Source organism: Rhinolophus hipposideros (genome assembly GCF_964194185.1).
Source record: "Rhinolophus hipposideros genome assembly, chromosome: 8".
Taxonomy (NCBI): domain Eukaryota; kingdom Metazoa; phylum Chordata; class Mammalia; order Chiroptera; family Rhinolophidae; genus Rhinolophus; species Rhinolophus hipposideros.
Genome location: NC_138054.1, coordinates 86,715,932 through 86,738,688, shown reverse-complemented (window position 1 = coordinate 86,738,688; position 22,757 = coordinate 86,715,932). Strand labels below are relative to the sequence as shown.

At 47.9% G+C, this 22,757-nt stretch overlaps 1 protein-coding gene across 4 annotated transcripts in view; it reads left to right on the top strand.

The window, feature by feature from the left end:
* PRDM2 (PR/SET domain 2) overlaps window positions 1–22,757 on the top strand; it is a 114,336-nt gene that overhangs the window by 75,876 nt on the left and 15,703 nt on the right. For 2 of the 4 annotated variants that reach the window (XM_081057089.1, XM_081057091.1), the window contains one exon: window positions 13–4,402. The exons of 1 other annotated variant lie outside the window; for it this stretch is intronic. In XM_081057089.1, the coding sequence (XP_080913215.1) occupies window positions 13–4,402 (4,390 nt within the window). Of the gene's footprint in view, window positions 1–12; window positions 4,403–7,713; window positions 9,305–22,757 lie in introns of those variants that run through there. One more of the 4 variants, XM_081057090.1, reaches the window with a different exon arrangement.

Sequence of the window (22,757 nt, the reverse complement as noted above, 5' to 3'; positions counted from 1 at the left end):
TCTGCTTTCTAGGTTCCAAAGAAGAGGACGAGAAGCCTTCAGCTTCAGCAGCTGAGCAGACAGCCATTCCTCAGGAGGTGGTCAGTCAGGATGTGCTTCCGGAACTCGGAGTTCCTCCCCTTTCCTGCGAGCCACAGGCAGAACCAGACGGGAAGCTGGAAGCAGTGCTCTGCGAGGTGAATGACTTGGAGGGAGAGGAAGAGGACGAGGACGACGAGTTGGAAGAAGAGGGGGAAGAGGAAGCTGACCTGCCCCATGAAAGTTCTGTGACGGAGCCGGAAATGCGGTGTGATGAGAAGCTAGAAGATTTATTAGAAGAACCAAAAAACGCTTCAAAAGAAACTCTCGAAGATTCTCCAGAGGTAACACCCGTGATTAAGATTCGCAAAACGAAAGACGAGGCCAATGGTGACGTATTTGACACATTTATGTTTCCATGTCAGCATTGCGAAAGGAAGTTTACCACCAAACAGGGGCTGGAACGCCACATGCATATCCACATATCCACGGTCAACCATGCTTTCAAGTGCAAGTACTGCGGGAAAGCCTTTGGCACGCAGATCAACCGCAGGCGCCACGAGCGCCGCCACGAGGCGGGGCTGAAGCGAAAGCCCGGCCTCGCACTACGGCCGTCGGAAGAGCCCGCCGGCGGCAGAGTCTCTGGCGACAGCGGCACGCCAGAGGGTGGCTCGAAGGCTCCCTCTCTTGGGCCAGACTGTCTGACCCTGAATTCAGAGAAAACTTCCCAAGAAACAGTCAATTCTTCTGTCGTAGAAGAGAATGGAGAAGTAAAAGAGCTTCATCCGTGCAAATATTGTAAAAAGGTTTTTGGAACTCATACGAACATGAGACGCCATCAGCGTCGAGTTCACGAGCGTCACCTGATTCCCAAAGGTGTGCGGCGAAAAGGTGGCCTCCTGGGAGAGCCACAGCCTCCAGCAGAGCAGGCCCCGCCCGCCCAGAACGCCTACGTTCCCAGCACAGAACCGGAGGAGGAGGGGGAGGCAGACGACGTGTACATCATGGACATTTCCAGCAATATCTCTGAAAACTTAAATTACTATATTGATGGTAAAATTCAGACCAGCAGCAGCACCAGTAACTGCGACGTGATTGAGATGGAATCCAGTTCGGCAGACTTGTACGGTATAAATTGTCTGCTGACTCCAGTTACAGTGGAAATTACTCAGAATATAAAGACCACCCAGGTCCCCATCACAGATGAGCTTCCTAAAGAGCCTACCAGCAGCACAAACAGTGAGTCCAAGAAACGGAGAACTGCTAGTCCTCCCGCGTTACCCAAAATTAAGGCTGAAGCAGAGTCTGACCCCGTCGCCCCCTCGTGTTCCCTGAGTCTGCCTCTTACCATATCAACTACAGAGGCCGTGTCTTTCCACAAAGAGAAAAGCGTGTATTTGTCATCGAAGCTCAAGCAACTCCTTCAGACCCAGGACAAGCTAACTGCTGCTGCGGGGCTTCCGACGCCCGAGATCCCTAAGTTAGGGCCTGTCTGTGTGTCCGCCCCTGCGTCCATGCTGCCCGTGAGCTCAAGCAGGTTCAAGAGGCGGACCAGCTCTCCTCCCAGTTCTCCACAGCACAGTCCTGCCCTGCGGGACTTCGGGAAGCAAAGCGATGGTAAAGCAGTGTGGACGGAGGCGGTTCTAAGTTCCAAAAAGCCCAAATTAGAAAGTCTTAGCAACTCTCCGGCGTGGAGTTTGTCTGGGAGAGATGAGAAAGAAACTGTGAGCCCGCCGTGCTTTGATGAATACAAGGTACCCAAAGAGTGGGCTGCCAGTTCCACGTTTAGCAATGTGTGCAACCAGCAGCCCCTGGATTTATCCAGCGGTGTCAAACAGAAGGCGGAGGGCACCGGCAAGACTCCGGTCCAGTGGGAATCCGTCTTAGACCTCAGTGTGCACAAGAAGCCTTGTAGTGACGCCGAAAGCAAGGAATTCAAGGACAGTCACTTGGCGCAGCCCACCTGCAGCGCTGCGAAGAAGAGGAAACCAGCCACCTGCATGCTGCAGAAGGTTCTCCTCAGTGAATACAGCGGCATCGACGCGCCCACAGACAGCCCCGCAGATGTGACCAGGAGCCCGAGTCCTTGTAAATCCCTGCGGCCCCAACCGGATGCTGCCCTTGGTCCTGACTCCAGTTCATCTGGCCCTGCTGTTGAGGCCCCGCCTGATGTTTCTCCTCCGTCTCCTGCCCTACAGACAGCCTCCCTTTCTTCCGGGCAGCTGCCGCCTCTCCTGGTCCCAACCCATCCCTCTTCCCCTCCACCCTGTCCGCCTGTGCTAACGGTTGCCACGCCACCCCCTCCACTCCTTCCTACGGTGCCTCTCGCAGCCCCCTCCTCCGGGGACGGTGCCTCTCCTCGCCCGTGCCCCTCCCCACTCTCGAATGCTGCTGCCCAGTCCCCGCTTCCAGTTCTTTCCCCTACGGTGTCTCGCTCGCCATCGCCCATTCCTTCTGTGGAGCCCCTCACGTCGGCTGCTTCCCCGGGGCCTCCCACACTTTCTTCTTCATCTTCCTCCTCCTCCTCCTCCTCATCTTCATTCTCTTCCTCCTCCTCCTCCTCTTCCCCTTCACCACCTCCTCTCTCAGCAGTATCGTCTGTTGTCTCCTCTGGGGATAATCTGGAAGCTTCCTTCCCCATGATATCTTTCAAACAGGAAGAGTTAGAGAATGAAGATCTGAAAGCCAGGGAAGAACCCCCGTCTGCAGTCGAGCAGGATATTGTTCAGGAAACATTCAACAAAAACTTTGTCTGCAATGTCTGTGAATCACCTTTCCTTTCCATTAAGGATCTAACCAAACATTTATCTATTCATGCTGAAGAATGGCCCTTCAAATGTGAATTTTGTGTGCAGCTTTTTAAGGCTAAAACTGATTTGTCAGAACATCGCTTTTTGCTCCATGGAGTTGGCAATATCTTTGTGTGTTCAGTTTGTAAGAAAGAATTTGCTTTTTTGTGCAATTTGCAGCAGCACCAGCGAGATCTCCATCCAGACAAGGTGTGCACACACCACGAGTTTGAAAGCGGCACCCTGCGGCCGCAGAACTTCACAGATCCCAGCAAGGCCCACGTACAGCATATGCACAGTTTGCCAGATGATCCTCCAGAAACGTCGAAAGAGGAAGACGAGTTAAATGATTCCTCCGAAGAGCTTTACACGACCATCAAAATAATGGCTTCTGGAATAAAGACGAAAGATCCAGATGTTCGGTTAGGTCTCAATCAACATTACCCAAGCTTTAAACCACCTCCCTTTCAGTACCATCACCGAAACCCCATGGGTATCGGGGCGACGGCCACAAACTTCACTACCCACAATATTCCACAGACATTTACTACTGCCATTCGTTGTACGAAGTGTGGAAAAGGTGTTGACAACATGCCTGAGTTACACAAACACATCCTGGCATGTGCGTCTGCTAGTGACAAGAAGAGGTATACCCCTAAGAAAAATCCAGTACCACTGAAGCAAACCGTACAACCCAGAAATGGAGTGCTGGTTTTAGATAACTCGGGGAAAAATGCCTTCCGACGAATGGGACAACCCAAAAGACTGAACTTCAGTGTGGAGCTCAGCAAGATGTCGCCGAGTAAGCTCAAATTGAATGCATTGAAGAAAAAAAACCAACTTGTCCAGAAAGCAATCCTTCAAAAAAACAAATCCGCAAGGCAGAAGGCTGACCTGAAAAACGCGTCGGAGGCCGCCTCGCACATCTGCCCGTACTGTAACAGAGAGTTCACGTACATTGGAAGCCTCAACAAACACGCCGCTTTCAGCTGTCCCAAAAAACCGCTTTCTCCTTCCAAAAAAAAAGTTTCCCACTCATCCAAGAAAGGCGGGCACTTATCACCACCTTCCGGGAGCGACAGAAACCACAGCAGCAGCCACCGCAGGCGGACCGCGGATGCGGAGATAAAAATGCAGAGCATGCAGGCTCCTCTGGGGAAGACCCGAGCACGCAGCTCAGGCCCCACTCAGGTCCCGCTGCCCTCCTCGTCCTTCAGGTCCAAGCAGAATGTCAAGTTTGCAGCTTCGGTGAAGTCCAGAAAACCAGGCTCCTCTTTAAGGAACTCGAGCCCGATAAGAGTGGCTAAAATAACTCAGGTCGAGGGGAAGAAACCCAGAGCTGTGGCCAAGAATCATTCTGCCCAGCTCTCAAGCAAGACGTCTCGGAGCCTGCACGTGAGGGTGCAGAAAAGCAAAGCCGTCCTGCAAAGCAAAGCCGCTTTGGCCAGTAAGAAAAGAACAGACCGGTTCAATGTAAAATCTAGAGAACGGAGTGGGGGGCCCATCACCCGAAGCCTCCAGCTGGCAGCTGCTGCGGACCCGAGTGAAAACAGGAGGGAGGACGGCAGCGGCAAGCAGGAGCCCAAGGACGTCAGGTAAGCCATGTCCCAGGGCCAGAGGATGCAGAGCTCCAGAGCGAGGGGGCGGGAAAGGCGGTTGGAAGAAAACACTGTGCTTGCCCAGTGGCTTGTTTTTTCTGTTTCCTGTGTAATTTTGACATACGCATTTAAAGGAAATGGCTGTTGGCTTCAGAGGTAGGCATGTGAAGAAGGGTCACTGCTCTGCAGAGATGGATACTTAGCTTTTGTCTCAGGCCTGGGACTGCCAAAGTGTGCCATTTCGTTTAGGGCCAGTTGTGAATTGAATTTGCAATCAAGGCAAGCTCTCAAAAGTACCCCATTATGAAAAGGTGGCGTTCTCTTAAATTTCCTTCATATCTTGGGTAGTGTCTCAATGTCACTTGTATTATTTCTGGGTAATTACTTCTGTTAAAATGGATCACTGAATTCATTAAAACCACTTTGCAGTCTTGTTTAATATTTCTGTGACCCAAGTACAGTAAGTGAGAATGCTTCTAGGATTCTATGCTTTTCCTCTATTGTTTGCATTTTAAAACTTGCTTCATTGGTTAAAATAAAACACACCATATTCAGTTTTAAATGCCTTTTTGTCCCCCACCCCCTCCTGTCTCCAGGCATAGGTGATAAACAGGCCACATCCCAAAAGAGAGGACGCTAGGACAGTGCTTAGCACCTGCATTGAGGCCAGACCCCCCGGTTCCTTCAGGCACATGTCGAAACCCAGGGCAATTCAGCCTGGCTTGTCATTGCCTTTGTTTCTCCAGGAATGATGTGAGAATGCATCTCAGATCGGAAGTGACTTCACGGTTTTATTCTGTGTTTTCCCTATATTAGTAACACATAAAAAGCGTAGGGCAGTACTTAAGTTTGTTATATCGACTTCTCAAACTTTCTAAGTTACTTAAATAACCTGGATTAATAAACATTCTTGGAATTCCTGCTGTTTCCTGAATAATGCCTACAGGTCATTCTTGTGAAATGCTCATCAGCAGATAGGATTTCTGCAAAGCACTTTAAAATCTTGTCCTTTCAGAGTGAGCTGCCTGACTAGGCTTTCTCGGCTGTAGCTCTCATTGTCTGAAAATTCTTTGGTGTTTCAGGCAAACACAATTAGCATCACCTGGAGAGCGGGCTGCCATTGTGGGGGCGGGCATGAGGATTCAGGTACTGTTATTAGCACTGCATAGCAGATGAGGTAGAATTCTGGGTGCGGGTGTGCCTGAAGTCCTGGCTAAAAGACGGAGAGGAGAATCTTTAGCCATGGCTGATTGCAACGATTCACTGTGGGAACACAAGGTCACACTTGTGAAAAGCGACTTCAGAAACGTACTAAACAGTTAGGGACTGTAGAGCTCATTCAACACCTGGTCTCTGGCCGCAACACATAACGTAGGTACCACCTAGGAGCTTAGCCCAGGTGAAAAGAGCACCTGCTTATCAGCTATTAGCGCTGCGTCCTTGTAGCAAGTTAATTGTATACCTGTTTGTACTGAGTTTGAACTGAGAACTTTTCAAGGTTAAAGAACCAGAATGCGCCCTCATTTTTCATGGACTGTTCTGAGAACCATCTCCTGGCTGGCTGATGCTTTACAATGTATTGGGTGTTGATCCCCTCTGGTCTCCAGTAATATCTGAGAGAAGCTCATTTTGTACTGGATCCCATTTATACAGCTCAAGGGTCAAGTTGACATGAAAACCTTAAGATAACTGTACAGAAAAGTTCTCTGTGTAGCTAGAACTTGATGAAGTTCATCAGGAAGCCTCTTCCGCATGCGTCCACTGCTGTTAGAAGAGCCCCTAAGACTGCAGAGGACCTCAGTGCCTGATAAAAGTGTCTCTCTCCTTTTGGCTCCAGTTCATTTTAATTCTTTTGCTTTGCTTCATAATTAACAGGGTTACGTTGCTGGAAATGAAATTTGGCCTAAAAGCAAACACAGAAGCATCAGATAAGGAAACAGTATTGTGCTAACTGGTAGATGGTAGTGGCAGGTCGCTGTCCGTCCCCCCCCCCCCCCCCCCCCGTGAGTCCCTGGAATGGTGCTGTGGACACAGAAGGACGTGTGTCTTACACAGGGGTCCGTCAGTTTGTGAAGTATTTCTGGGAATTAGAAAACAAAGGCCATTGTATGTGATTATCTGGACACGAGAGTGGGCCTTTCTTCAGGGAGTTTGCTGTGGTCTTAGCACATGCGTTTGGTGTAAAACTGGGATTCCTGAACTTGGCCATTCTGCTGGGGAACGCTTGTTGTGTTACACTGGTAAGGAGTTGTGTTAACCACAGTCTTCTTCCTTTTCAGTGTATTTCTACTTGTATGTTTTATTCAAGATGATCTCATGACACATGTTTAGAAATAACTCGCTTTCACTCTGTTTTCAGTGATTTCGCTTTACTTCATTGTGTGTTCAGGGGCTTACCACAGAGCTGGCAGCACGTCCTTTCCTGTGTATTTCGTTACAACGACCTGTGATTAAGAGTTAGACCCCGGCATTCAGACATTTTTACATTGGAGGCCAGTTTAGGATTCCACAGTTTTTTGAAGTATGTGCTTGCAGTCAGCCATGTGAATAAAGTTAAGCGTTTTTCAGAATTTTCCGTTTAACACAGAGGGCTCAGCAGAATTTGCCGGTTGGCCATTTCCTGGAGCACAAGCCATCGTCCCAATCAGGGTGTAACAAAGACACGTGCTCCAAGTCCTTTTCTTAGGACAAGGAGCAAAGGACAGCAGGCATACCACCCACCTTTAGATTGTCCTGTTGCCGCCCCCGATTCAGTGTACCCTGTGTTGGGCTCCCCTTCCACAGGGAGCAGTCGGAGCCTACCTGTGGCTTTTCGGCCCCGATGGACTTAGGTCTGTTGCTGAGGGCTCATTCCCATGGGCTATCAAAAAAGAAGGAAAGAGATTATGTTCTTCATTCCCCACTTACCCATCTTTGGTCTTTGTAAATCCCAAGGTGTTTTTATATTCTGGAACGTTCCTGTTAGAGCACCTCTATGTAAAAAATCCTGTTTTCCTTGCAGCCAATCAAAAACACTTAAAAGACGGAGAGGGAAGATGAAATTCCAGACCAAGTTTTCCCATTCACCTTGAATTGATTACAAAAATAAACTGATGTTACTTTGTCACATACCCATCTCTGCCACACCACTCCACATAGGGCTGTGGCCTTTTGAGTAGGCACCCAAGTTCCTGTGTCCCTTCCGAGTCCTTCTGTTGCTGTCTTAATAACATTTGTCATGTGGTCTGCTCACTTTTTTTTTTTAACATGATCAATTCATGTAAGGTTATGTTACGTTGTCATTTATCTTCAGTTTTCTTATTTTCTAGGAACTTCCTGTAGAAAAGCCCCCCAAACAAAACAAACCTTAATTGACTAAATAAAGGTAATGCATGCTCAACTTAGGATAAGCACTACGGCAAACGATACGAAATCTACCAAGCTTGCAAGACCCGTTGAAGCTGACTCAGAAATCCTAGCACACAGCTGATTGCCGGCAGGCGTCTTGTGGTCGCGGTTAGTCAGGCGGCTGCTGCTTCGCCGGTGCCCAACACGTGGGCTGGGCTTCCGGGTGATTGAGATGCAAGAGAGCATTCGTTGTACGACGGGCCAGATGAACTGGCTCGTCGTCACGGGACCGATAACGCAGACATGAGTGGGGCCCTGGTTTTGGGCACATAGCAGAGGAAGGAATGATTTGAACTTAACCTTGCAAAGCAAGTTCTCTGTTTTATCAGTAGTTTGTTGTAGATTTCAGGGATGACAAATTCTAATGCACTCGTTTTACTATGTTTTGGTCACACACCAGCTCTTGATGCCTTTCTTTTAAATCAGTAATAGACAGAGAGAGAGGCCTTGAGCTTCTCTTAGCCTGTTCTTTTTTTTTCCTTCTTTTTTTAATCACAAGCCAGTTGCCAGCATGATGGAGAGGAAACCAGATTGGATATGGACTCCTTTTTTATGCCTCTTCCATTGTCATGTTTATCTATCCAAATGGACATCCTCTCGAATAATTATCTGGCACTAATTTATAACTATGATATTACTGGAGAGTATGTAGCAATATATCGATGCCCAGGATGTATCACAGGCCTGTGTAGATATGTGTATACACATAAGTATAACTGATGGAATTTATGTACGAGGTTTTACACTGCAATCTCTCATAGAGATTTTTAAAACTGTTACAGATTGGCCTCTTCCTGAGTATATCATTTCTCCATGCATTATATGCTTTCCCCCTAGTTAATGACTGAGTTGGTGGAAAATGGCTAGGTTTTATTCATGGTTTTTTTTTTTTTTGTTCTCAACTTCAAAAGTAATCTACCTCTTAAAATTAGTAGTTTAATACTTGTTTGGTGAATTTGTGCCACTTTAACCCTTTCACTATCATTCCCATTTTGTTACATTTCTGTTCTGGGGACTTTTATGTTGAAATATTGTATAAAGCATTTGTAGCAGTTTAAAAATAAAATATTTAAAATTATTTAAATTGTTTTGGACGCTTCAATTGTATTATATGTGATTTACATTTTACATTTTTGTTTGAGTTGTTAACCTGGAGAGTGTTCTTGTATTGAAGTTTGCTGTTAGTTATTTTATTGTTTCTTGTTGGAGAGTTATGATATAAAAGACTATTCTAATGAAAACATTAAAATTTACAATTTGACATACAAAAGGGGTTGTCCGTTGATTTTAACCACTGTAGCCTTTTAAGAGAGAAAGAGGTTAATTGTAGATAGATAAGAGTGCTATTTGCTATTTTACCCCCTTCCAGCATGAAATCATTTGAGCTTGTCAGATATGTACAAAAGTTTTTTTATGCTGTTGCCAGCAAGCACTTAATATCGAAGGGGGAATTCAAGTGATACGTTTTATATAATTGTAACCAATAAAAACTTTCTGAAAGCTTGTGAAAGGACTGCATTTTGTAACCTCATTGGGAGCAATTAGGGGCAGAAAATGAAGGGGCGCATAGGAAAGGTGTTCAGAGCCTGCATGCTTTGGTGTGCAGTGTGGAGTCCACCCAGACAAGCTCGGTTCCCTTGTTTCTATTTGGCATTAACTGAATATTTGTTCATTTTAATTGCTTATCTACCATTTAGAGTGTAGACATGCAGTCAGTCGGAAGTGGTGCTGAGAAGTACCAACAGTGAAATAAGAGAGTTTCATATGTGGGGTCCCAGCTTCCTCTGTGCTTGCTAACAATTTACTCTGGGGATTTTTATTGTTAAGGATCCCCAAAGAATGACACAAAGAATTTGGAACATCTCCAGTAAGTGTATATGGGGTTGCTGTTTGTCTTGAGATTCAATGTGGTTGCACACCAGGCAGTTTCATAGTCCTATGTGATGGCACCTGTCATTCTCATTTTCTTTCTATCTGTGTGTCATTCCTTCCTACGGAAAGGCAGTAAATCTGAAGGTCTATGACCTCCTGGCCAAACGTCCTTATCTCTGGCCTATATTCCCATGGTAAAACGCCCAGCAGGGAGGAGGAGGTGGGAGATGGATGGAGTTAGGAAATGGCTTTCAGTATTCGTTGTTTCAAATGGAGTACTGAGCACACCGCACTGGGAAGGAGGGGGGGATTCCGTCTTGGCCGTCTGCACACCATCAGCCCTCCCTCCACGCCCACAGTGAGCAGGTGGCTAACAAGTGCCGTGTGGCCTGCGTCCCGCCCTCGGGGCCTTATCCTTGGGCAAGTGTTTTTGCCTTCTGGATCTTAGTTCCCAGTCTGCCAGAAGTGGACTAGATGGGCTCTGTTCTCCTTCTAGAAGGTCTCTTACGGGGCATGGATGCTGACAGACTTTCCCCCAGGACCGAAGGAGCCAGGGCAAGGCCTGTCTTGCACTCAGGTATTTACTCAATGGAGGAGTCCTCAAGAAGCCACTCAACTCCCGTCTTGGCAGGAACGAGCTGCCCCATTTTGGTAGCTTTTACTCTTTATGGAGTTAAACATTAAAAAACAATTAAAAAGCTAATCACTAAAGCCGGATGACCCTGCTGCTGCTTTGAAGCACCTGTCACAATGTTTCTGATGACAGATTCCTCTAGAATGGCTGTTTTCATTTGGTGGTTACAAGTACTTTTTGCAAGATGTTTTACAGAATCACATTAGTTGATCGAACACCTGCTGTATACCGGATGTGTTGTAGGTGCCTAGGTGACATGAGTGGACAAAAATCCCGACCCCGAGGGAATTTAAATTGTGCGTGGTGGCGTTCCCCTCCTTTTTAGACTTCATACCAGAACCTCCTACTTGGTCACAGTTCCTCCAAAGGCTGAGTGGTCGAGAAGATGCTTCTAGCTTAGTCTTTGAGTGTGAATATCAAAGTGCTGACTTAATACTGATATTAAAGCGCCTACTAAAATTACAGCTCGTTTAATGCATTTGACAGTTGGTGTGGGTTTTGATTGGCTGTTGAACCTTACTTTGGATGGATTGGCTTATACCCATAAAAAAGTTCATAAAGGGCAGTTTACCTTGAAAGTGGATTAGAGTACAGGTGGGTGAGAAGAAGGTTCCCTCTGATATAAAGAGCACACGTACGGTTCACCAGGGATCAGGCTGATAGTTAAACAGGTTTGCCATTCCTGTCGTGTTAGGAGGCCCAGCAGCCCGAGGTCTTGCCTCCCTGGTGACTCCAGTCCTGCTGCTGTCACTTCGGGGTCTGATCTCTCAACCAGTGGCTGGTCAAGCACTCCTAAGGGTATCCTGAAGAGTGTTGAGCGTGGTCAGGCCACTCTGAGGGACTGGGGAGAGGGGAGAGCTTGAGCTGACCTGTCCGATGACACCGTGTTGGATGCCAGGTACTGGCTGGCAAAAGACGAGAACCACGCCCTGCCCTCTAGCTCAGTGGTTCTCAGACTTAACCCACAGCGGTCTGGCTGCCAGCTCTGAGGCCCTATAACCAGACCTTTAAATTAGGCTACTGGGGAGTGGGCCTGTGTAGCCTGCAGGTTAAATTTCACAGGTAATTTCAGTGCACACTGAAGAATTTCTGCATTTATGTAGGAAAAATAATGTGGATAGCTCTTAATTGCTGAAGTACTTGTGTGTTCTGATTTGAGCCTCACATTTAATCCTTACTGTCATCCTGTAAAGTAGTACTATCCTTGTTCCCATTTGTCTGAAAGCTGTCCAGTTCATCTGGGGGGTGAAGGTAAAGGGCTGTGCTGAAGCCAGTCTCGAGCCCTGGGCTGTAGAAAGGTCTTAGTGTACGTTATAGAAGGAAGAGGTGATAGGCCTCAAGAGGGAAAGGAACAGCCAGCTTTTGCAGTTTCTCAGCGTGTTTATTCCAAGGCCACAGCCCCTGCTGGGCCCCTCCCTTCCCTGGGAATTTGCCTACAAGATGCAGAGCCTAAATGCAGGGTGCTCTGGGATTTGGAAACACACACACACACACACACACACACACACACACAAAACCAATTTGATGGGAACGATGCCATCCATATTACAGTTAAAATTCTTTCTAATTTGAAACATCAGTGTCAAAAAAAAAAGGTGGAGAAAAAGTTGACGTTTGAGTGGGTGCAGTGTAGAGGGAAAAATGTAAGACTGCTCATTGGTTGATCGGTGCAGGCTCTGTGCCTCAGTCTCCCATTTGGGGACCGCCCGGGCCACCTCCCCAGCTGCACTGGTGAACTTCAGTCCTTTTCCCACCCCACCCTTGTGCTTCTTCCTCCCAAGTGGAAACAATCTGATATCTCTCCGGGAGGATTCAACGTGGCTTTCAAGTGCTTTCTGCGCACAGGTACTGTGCTAAGCATTTTCCCAACTTGACACATCATGAGGTTGGTATCATTTACAGATGGAGAAACACTCGGCGGGGAGTTCCGAGGTCTTCAAATGGCAAGCTGGCATGTGAACTGCCTCCAAGCTATACCATCCTGTCTTTCATTTTTACAGTACTTTTCTGTTTTTTTTTTTTTTTTTTTTTTTTTAAGCTTCATTTCCTTTAAATGTAAAAGCCTCTCTAAAGGCTTTTCCTGCAGTAGTGAACAAGCAGAGTCGCCCCTTTGTGGGGAAGGAAATCTTCCTCGTGCAGCAAGACTGTCTGAGCAAGGAGCTGCTCCTCGGAAGACATGTCTAGTCTCACTCTGAACCGTGGAATATGCTTCTGCCCCCGTCACAGGCCTTTCCGAGTCCAACTGATTAGTCAATAAAAACTGTTGAATGGAAATCAAGCTCATTATAATAATACGCTGTGGTTTTTGAAAATGGTTCTAAAGAAGAGAACGGGGATCATGGGAAGTGTCTTCCAGTGTCACTTGGGAACTTGGATCTGTTGGGCATTACCCTCCCCGCCCCACCCCCTGGCCTGCTCTCCCACCTTAGCAAATAGTGGGTTCTATGTACAACAAAGGGTTAAGTTTTTGCCAATAGTAAGTTATTTTTAAAGTACAGGGTTAGAGACAGGAGGGTGTGTGTGTGTAGGTATTATTTACTCTGTAGATTAAGAAGAAGAATTGGAGAATATCACGACTGCATTCAATGATTTGCAGTTGCAGAAATTACATTCTGTTGGGAGACATTAAAAGGGGCTTGGAAATGCTTTTATGAGAATTAACTTGCCGAACCTATTGAGGTCGTAGGATTTGTCCGCACTTCTGTATTCAGCCTCACTTGGACCTGCTGGATTCCTTTTCAATTGTCTCTTCTAGAAAGTGACCCAAAATTCAGGCGGATGTTCCAGAGAAAAAGATTGTATAAGAAGACGTTAATGACTAAATGTGTTGCCTCTCCCTGTCCAGCTTACAAACCACAGCACCAAGCCAGACAACCGACGGCTTTGAACATTCCTTGATGGGTGCTACCTGAGTTAACCAGTGAGTGGGGAGAAAACTGGGGTATCATCATTTCAGTAACGACAAAGCTACAGAGGGACCTTAAAGTACAGGTTTCTGTTCTGAGTCAGGAAGTATTTAAGAATACTTTCATAGCAAGCTTTAAATAAGTCCCTACTCTCCTGGAATTTTGCTCAGATAACCACTGAGTCAGCATTAAATGTAACTTTTCAATAGGAATAATTAAAAACCCTGGAATTTGTTTCACAGGTAAGTTTATAACAAAAAGGGGATTTCAGCCTTAGGATACAGTTCTGGCAATTTCAGTTTTTTAACTTAAAAATAGGATTTCAATTTAACAGAATTGCATTTGTTTTAGTATTTAATAATTGCCAAAACTATAATATTTTAATATTCTTATTGGAATGAAGTTACTTAAATCTCACATGGATTCAATTTTCCTTGTGCTATTGTTCTCCCTTTTTATAATCACATCCAATCTTTGCCAACCCAGCTTGAGTTCAGGGACATTTTCAGATGGCTTCCATTTGCAAGCTATTATTGGACTTGTGAAATCAGGCACATTCTGCAGTAGTGATTCAGCCATTCAGAAAACATCTTTAAGGGTCAGGCTGGATCACGAAGGTATCGGGCTGTAGGTCTGATGGACTCTGTCCTGTGTCCTGGGACTCGCAGAGTGTCTCGGGAGGTAGCTGGACGCTGCTCAGGAAGCCGAGGGTACTCCTGGCCATTCCTGTCAGGGGCTGTGTTCCGAGTGCTTTGCGTGGCTTTTCATCGTCTGACGCTCTCCTGCCGCCAGAGGGAGATAGCGTTCTCATATACAGGGAAATCGAGGCTGGAGAGGGTATCACTCGCATTATGTCACTCAGCTGGAAGTGCGAGAGCCTCAGATCTGGCCGTCGGATTTCAGAGCCCTGTTCTTAAAGGCAGAGTGAAAACACCTAATGCACTGTGTCCTGCAAATGTCTCATGCTAATGTCATCGCCCAAAGAGCAGGCTTTGCTGCAGAGAGGCTGTGGAACTTCATCCGTGTGGAGCTTCGGTTCAGGGTGGCGGTCATGATCAAAGAATGGAATTCAGAGTTCAGAATTTCCCTACGGCCCCTTGCCTTCCGTGAAAGTTGGTGCGGTTCAGGCCAGCCCTAGTACGGTTTGCAGGTTGCGCTGTGATTTCATCACAGGCAGTGGAATTTAGGTGAGGGCGTTGGCTCGGGCCCCGGAGCTGCTGATCAGCTGTCACCTCCTCCAAGAAGCCTTTCCTGATCATCCAGTCTGAAATAACTGCCATTGTCCCTCTCCATCTCCTGACTCCGCTCTGCTGTTTTTGGAGGCACTTAACTCTTCCATATGTTTTGTTAACCATTTTTCATCGCATACCTCTCCTTCTAGAGTGGAAGTTCTACCTGCACAGACTTTGTTTTGTTCACTGGTGCATTTCCAGCCTGTACAGCAGTGCCTGGCATGTAGTAGCTGCTCAGTAAATAGTTTTAACTGAATGCCATATTTGAATCCTGGCTACATTACTCTGTAACCTTGGGAAAGTTACTTCACCTCTGAGCCCCAGTTTTCCTTTCTGTAAAACCGTGGTAAAGATCAGTCTGACCCCAAAAGCTAAGCCTGTGAGGACCACAGATGCTGCCTGCCGAAGTAAGTGCTTCATAAATGTCAGCTGGTGTCATTATTATGTCTGAAATATACCATCTCGAATCTCAAATTGAACCCGATTGAAAGCCGTGGGTTCTGCTCCAAGCTGACTTGCCACGTATGTGGTTTCAGGACAGTACAGGTTGCAACAGCTGGAACGTGTCCTCATCTCTTGCCTCTGCCCAGAGAGGGCCCTCAGGTGACTCCTGGTTACGCCATCAGTGACCCCACGGGCTTTTGCTCTGTCTCAGCTGGGCCTGAGCTGTTCACAGACGGGCTGCAGCTGCTCCCTTCCTGTATCAGGTGCTCCCACGCAGCCCGCAGAACTAGAGAGAACGAGCGGTAAAACGGGAAGTCATTTTTCAAGTCAAGATGAGAAGAGAGGTGGTTGGTGTTATTCTATCAACCTGCCATATAACTATTTTTCCTGGTGGTGTTTCAAAGCTAAAATGTACATTTTAGGAGGTACGTTCAGAAGAAAACATTTCATGAGCACTTTATGAAGCCATGAAAACTTAACGAGGGAACCGCAATTCACTGAAATAATGTAAGACAATCACTGATGTTTTCAAGTGCTTGCTAGCCACTGGTATCAGGGCTTTACATACATTACCTCATTTAATCATTTAAAAAAACAGTGAAATAAATACTGTTATGTTTTCCCATTTTACAGATGGAAAAACAGGCACAGAGGAATTAAGCAATTTGCCCGAGGTCACAGTTGGTAAGAGCAGAGCCAGGAAACAAGTCCAGGGAGTCTGGCCCCATCTGTCAGTATGAGTCAGTTCCACCTGGCGTCTGCGGATCTGGGAGGAAAGGCCTGGCTGTGCCGGTTCTTCCCAGCGGCAGCTCCTTTAAGAAGCAGGGAGACTGCTTGTTGGTAAGCAACTGCCGAGTGTGGACAAGAAACAGCAGCTCAGACAAGCAGGAGGCGAACACAGGTCTCGCTCCTTCCTGATCCTGGTTCATTTGGGGCCGCGTGTGCCCTCCTTTGTGTCAACACGGTTTCCTATTTTCATGGAAGTCTTTACGAGCCATGGTTGGCAAGTAGATTTCCATGTGTGCACAGGGAGCCTCTGCGGCTGGATTCCGAGGCAGGGTCACACTCAGGACCAGAGGGCCGGGTGCCTGTGTCTGCTGTGGGTGCAGAAAGGAGTGGGGTGGGGGGAGGGGAGGGAGGGAAATGGACCTTCATGCAGCACAGGTGTTCGTTGTATGAGGTCTAAGGTATCTGCTACTTCCCTCATCTAAAAACTGCACCGGACACAATTGTACCTTTCCTTGAAGGCTCAAGTAACCATCATGTAATACTTGGCTGTGGGGAAGTGATGCCCTCAGACGTGATTCAGGCATGCTGGATCCAACATTGGAGACGTGACTTAAAAATGCTTTAAGAAGGATGTGCTCACCGTCTGTTTTTCCACCTGTTATTTATGGGCATTGTCTGCACTTCCTGGCCTTCTGCAGATCTGCTTCTGTTAACCGTCTGGGCTGGGAAGCTAATAGTGGTCCTGTTAATAATGGTCTCCGCGAATAACCAGGTAGGTAGGGCCCGAGAACACCAGGGACCTCCCTTGCAAGAAGAGCGCGCTCAAACCGTGGATCTGCTGGCGTGTTGCGCGTACTCATTAAAAATGTGTCTTAGCTCTTGGTTCTTTGCTGGTAAGTGACGTTGCTGGACAAATGAACTCTAGATAGGAGAGTGTTAAGTGGAACACACACAGGCTGCTGTTTTTGAAGCCCCTACAACCCACGTGAGTTCATAAACAATTTGGGCAGAGAATGAAACAGAAGTTAGGGCAAGATGCGCAGTCTTCCTCGGTGAAGATTTGTTGCCAGGCAAAGTACCTTCATTCGGGAACAGAATAGTGTTCTTTACGCCTCTCTCCTTTAATACTAGGCTTAGAATAAATATTTTACATGGTGCCAAGTGTTAACAAATGGTTGAATCTGTAAGGAAGTACCTGGGGTTCATTCCGACTCGTTCTAACGGAAGCTGATAAACCTGCCTGTTGGTATTTTTTTCCCTAATTCAGAATATTACTCCAGAATTTTTTAGAGTTTCTCTAATAACTAACTAATGCATAGGTTTATAGGTGTTTTATACCCCTATTTTCTTCAAATTTAGGCACCATTGAATTTTACGGATTGAGTTTGATGAAAACAAGTCTTTGCCTTCCTGTAGGCGCCAACCATTTTGATGAATAAACTTGTGGCCGGTATCAGAGTTGTAGTACGTGCTGTGTTTACTTCACTGTGGTTAATGATATGCATCTGTCCCTGAAAACTATTTGTAACAACAGGAGATACAGCCCAGTAGTGCCAGCTGACCGGTGTTTTATTTAGGTGATGTCCTGAGCTGATGGGACAGGAGCTTGGGCTAGGAGAGAGTATTTCACGGGTCCAGCTCCTCTGGCCTTGTTAATTGCAGCATGAGGCCACCATTATATTTCTCGTCTGTTCCCAGGTGGTCTGTTCCCAGGTGTGTGAAGGGGCCCTCATTTGTTCACCAGGATGGATATTTACTTAGTGGACCATCTGCATCAGAAACCACCTGGGGGGGCTTCTTAAAAACTCCAGACCTACTACACTCATCTCTGGGGCGTGAGTCTTTGAAATCTTTATTTTTATCAGCTTCTCAAGTGACTCTGACTTCAGAGTTCTTCAGTGGGTCTTAGGAAAAAAGCGGCATGGTATCACCCCATCTCATCATTCCATTTACTCTCGGTTTTCATTTTAAATGATTTTCCTTTGCTTATTGACAAACCCTGTGATATATGTACAGCAGTTTTCAGCTCTCAGAACACTTATATGTCCTTTATCCTAACACCCACCCTGTGACAGATGAGCCGGGGAGCTCAAGAGTTAGTGCCCGAGCCGAGGTGGAATTAGACATTCCCTGTCTTGCCCACTGTTTCTCTTCATGTATCTTTCTGAGGTGTGACCTTTGGTCATTACTTAGGACAAGTGTCACACCCGCTGCAGCACCTAGCATATGGTAGGCACTTAGTATTATGGAATTGAAAGGAAAAAAGAAAAAAAAAAGATCTCCGCCGCAGTGATGCACTTATCTGACCCTAATTCATGAGTTTGGCTTAAAATATCATCAGAATTTTGGGGCAATGAATTGTTGGCAATAGAGAATGTCACTTGGATAAGCAAATGCTCAGTTAAAATAAGGTTGGAATAAAAAGGATTGGTTTTCGGTTATTCGGTTCACTACAGCCAGTTACATAATTACAGTCGGTATTAAAGGGGAGAGCCACGGCACCGCCCTCAAGGACTGAAAGCCAGTCCTTAAACCAGAGACCGGAAGGAAGTCGTGCACTAGCAGGCCCCGTCTGGCAGTGAAATTGTATTGTGTTCTGCCCTCCCAGTCTGCACACAGGCTCCTGTGGCCCTAACTCGGCACCCTCAACTTCCTGAGGTAGATTGATCCAAATATTCCTTCACATTTTTAAATCCTTTCCCCCAACTTTGAGCTCTGGAAATAGGCTTTTCCTTCTGCCGTCACCAGCTCTAACCCTTGACATCTCCGAAGGGGTCCCTCTCTTGAAGAGCCTCCAAAGTACACAGCGTGGGCTGACTTTCCCTGCGTTTTCTTATTTTTGCTGAAAACAACGATCCCTTCCTCCTCCAGCTTCCACACTGGTTGGCTCCACAAGGTCACATGCGCTTGACTGGCCTGCACTGCGCAAGGTGCTCACCTTGCCTGTTTCTGCACCAGGCATCTCCGCCACGCTCGTGAGTCGGGGCTGCTGTGCAGCGTCGTGACCCCGCTGACCAAGTCAAGGGTCGGGCCCCAGCACTTGGGCGATGCAGGCCTCCCGTTGCGCATCACGCCGTCACCGAGTCCTGCACGTTCACCTAAGCAGTCCCTGATGTGAGAACACCTTGCAGAGTCCAGGGCCTGGAAGGGTGGGGCGGTACCAGGAATCTTGCTGAGCTTGTGAAGAGGACCAACTGTGGGTAAAGAGACATAAACGTAGTGGAAACTCAGCTAATTTGCATGTAGCCGTAGTAATGGATGTCCCTTGTGGACCCTGTAAACCATCCTGTCGACACTTGTGGGGACAGCCCGTGCGCTTCTGATTCCCAGCCTTCCAATGTGGCTGATGGTCAGTTTTATTTATTGTCTTTAGTATCGTACCTGCGTGACTTAAATAGTGTCCAAACCAATGAAGGATGAGCATAGACTTGCTTATGAAAAACAAGTTGAACACTTAGAAAGGCTCATAGGGATTTGCCTGAAAATTGCCATCCAATTAGGTGTGTGTGAGAAAAATTCGCGTAAAGGCATAGGTTTTTGCACTCAGATTGCTTTCATAAGTGTCTCCAGCTCTTGCCCCACTTGAAACATTAACTGGAAATCAGAGATGATGCATTATGGGTGAGATTTCGTCCAGAAAGATGGTACAGATGTGGGCCCTTCCCTTCATTTATCCATTCCTTCATTCAATAGCGTTGATCCAGTGCCGGCTGTTACGTGCTGGGCACTGTTCTAGGAGGACATAGCAGTGACAAAGCCGCCACAAGTCCCGACCTTCATGGAACTTAGCGTCTGGTGGGGGAGAAGACAGACAACAAACAAACAAGTAACTATGGAAAGTGAGACGATAAGTGCTGTGGAGGGAAGTGAGAAAGGGAGGAAGAGAGAGAGAGTTCTGGAGTGAAAATGGGGGCTACCCATTTTAAATACAAGAGTCAGAGAAAGCCTGACTGAAAAGGGACCATTTAAGCAAGACTTGGAGGGGAGGAAGCAAGCCTGTGGATGTAGAGGAGGAAAGCACTGAGCCACGGGAATAGCAGGTGCAAATGTCCTGAGGTGGAGGCCTCCCAGCGTACCTAGGGAACAGTGAGCCCATCGTGGCTGCAGGGGAATAAGGACGGGAGGACAGCAGGGGCAGTTTATACTGACCGTTGCAGCTGTTGTAAAGATTCTGAGGGGAGGGGTAATGCAGTCTGACCTGCTTTTTGTAAGAGTCCCTCTGGCTGATCTGTTAAGAACAGACTTGACAGAAGCCTAGAAATACAGACTTGGGAAGCAAACGTGGCCACCGAGAATGGGTGGGAGGTGGGCGGGACTGTGGCAGTGGGATTCTGGATGTATTTCGAAGGGAGAGCCACACTATTTGCTGAGGATCGGACGAAGATTGGATGAGAGAGAGAAGTCAAGGACGATGACAGGTTTTTTTTTGTGTTTCTTTTTTGCCAAAGCATCCAGACGGGTGGATGGGCTGCCATTCAGTGTTGAGGTGAGAACTGCAGGTGGAGCCAGTTTGTGGGGTACATGTGTTCCAGGAATTTAGTTTGGAGCGTGTTAAGTTGGAAATGCCATTAGGCATGGGATGGGGCAGGGGTGGGGGTCACATGTGGAAGGGGCCGTCGAATATATAGGTTTGAAATTCAGAGCAAAGCACCCAGCTGGAAATAGAAATCTGGGACTCCTCGGAGTACACAGGTTGTTTACAACATGGGATTGGAGTCCCCGAGGCAGTGAGTTTAACAGATAAAGAGAAGAAGCCCAAGAATGGAGCCAGGGTGGGGAGGGCTCCAATGTTGAGGGTGGAGGAGGTGTGGAGGAGCCTGGGAGTGCTCTGGGCCAAGGGTATGGGGAGGACTGCTGTGACATCGGATGGCGGTGGGCTCAAACTGGGACTTTCATGGGGGGGGGGCTCTCCCGGACTTGAGCAGACACTCTTTGCTTTGCTTTTCCAAGTAGCTTTTCCCTCTGCCATCGTAGAACATTTTGGGGCCTGCACAGCAGGTGGGGATGGCCCCCTGACTTTTCCCAGGAGACGTCTCCACCACATTCTGCCTACCTTGCCTGCCATTTCTCCAGATGGTCAGCTGTTTCCATCTGGAAAACCGTATCTGCAGCAAGCCAGTGTGACCCCATGGAAAATCCAGGACTTGACCTCTCAAGTCTGCTGCTTGTGAAAGGCAAAAGACCCCGTGTAACCAGCTCTGTCACTCAGTCAGAGAAAGGGCCGGGGAAGAGACTTGATGATGTCTCCTTCCAATTTGCAAATTTCTGAATCCTCTGTGTAAAACGTGCTCTGAGACTCAGGCATGAAAGGAGGGCAGGAAAGATTTGGGGGTGAGGGTCGTAGGCAGTAACAGTGCCCCCCTATCCCTGAGGAGTGGCTTTCAGGTACAGAAATGACCTCATCTAGAAACCCTTTCTTTTTTCCCCCTGGGGGTAAAGTAAGTTAGGCATTCTGTGCTCCCTCCACCCCAAAATAAAGCAAAAGACAATATGGTCAAGTGAAAGAAATCCTAAACGTATTCCATATGTTTGACAGAACCCAAGCCTTGGGGTATAAGCAGAAACTGCATGTGTGTGCGTGTGCACACACAATCACACACGGTGCTTCTGCGATCAGTTTCCTTGTTCTGAGCTCTGGTAGCCTCTGCTTCTTCTCCTTACTGCCCATCACACTTCGTAATTTTGTATTTACTTGCGTGTTATGCAGGTAATAAATGACCTTCCCGTTCCGGGAAGGGGCCCGCCCCGTGAGGGCCGAGGCCAGGGCCGCCTGCTCTCCTGCTGCACCCACCGCGCCTGGCACAGGTGTTGGTCAATCAGTATTGATGACAGCCATGGGGACGCCTGGTCTTGTTTAGTGTGTGAACACTTGGCTTGCACACACCTCAGCAGGTCCCGTGGCGCCACATGACAGCACATGTCTGTGTGCAGAGTTGGAAATCTGACTCCCAGAGAGAATAAATCAAATCAGGACACACGGCTTCATGTGGCTGACTTTAGGCAATTTCTGTCCAAAAAGGATAAATTACGTTTTTTACAAAGTGGTGCTTACAGGGTGCTCCCTGAGGCTGAGCACAGCCCAAAGCCATCCCCTGGCAGAATTCTCCTTGTGTTCTCAGACAGCGTGCCTGCCTGGCGGTCCACGGTGTCCCAGAGCCTGGCAGAGCGCAGGCAGTCGATAAATAGTTACCAGATAAGTTGGAGAGCGACGTTTGGGGTTAATGTGTCCTCCTCGCAGACACTGCCTGTCGTCACATTAAGGACTCAGAAATCCTGCAGGGACATGCCTGTTTGGCTTTGTGCACCTGTGCTCTGGAGCTAAATGGCCAGGGGTTCCATCCCAGCTGTCCGTCTTGCCAGCTGTGTGTTCTTGGGCAAGCTGCTGAACCTCTCTGTGCCTTCATTCCTCCTGTATCAAATGTGTAGCCATCTCATAAAGGTCTCATTGCTCCATGCTAAACACTGGGCACAGAGTGTAGGAAGCGCGGAAATGTTAGCTGCTATGAGGCAGATGATAATGAGGACGACACATGTGGCATCCGGGAAAACCTGTTCCACCGAACCTCGGTGGGGACATGCTGTGAACGTGGAAGGAGCATTAGGAAGGTTTTCATTCCACGTCAGCCACCGCCCAGACAGGAGTCCGTCCCCGGGAGTGTCTGGTAGGGCGGGTCAGTGAGCGGGTCCTGGTGTGGGCCGAGCAGCCCAGAGTGGTCAGTCGGTCTGCGTCCAAGTCACTGAGCATCTGAAGGCTGCCCCTGTCTCCCGCCTGTAAGACAGGTTGGTCTGTCCCAGCCCTAGCCGCCCTGCAGCCAGGTGAGGTCAGCCGGGACACAGGGTGAGGGCTTTGGGAGCAGGGTGGGAGCAGACTGCTAGCCAGGGCTCACAGCCCATGGCACGCTGGCCCTTTGGGCAGCGTCGTCACCCCACGAACGCCCTGTTCAGGCGCATAGCCATCGTGCCTTTCCCACGGCACTGCCAGCCCTACCTCGACACCCTGCCAGCCAGGCACACTCGGGGCTCGGTGATACCTCAGGTATCAAAGGAGACCCCTGAGCTCCCAAGAGGCTGCTCCATCGAGCCTGCTGCCTGCCTGTGAGCATGCTGGATGGGCACCAGACGTCAAGTTCTAGAAATCCTAGAGCAGA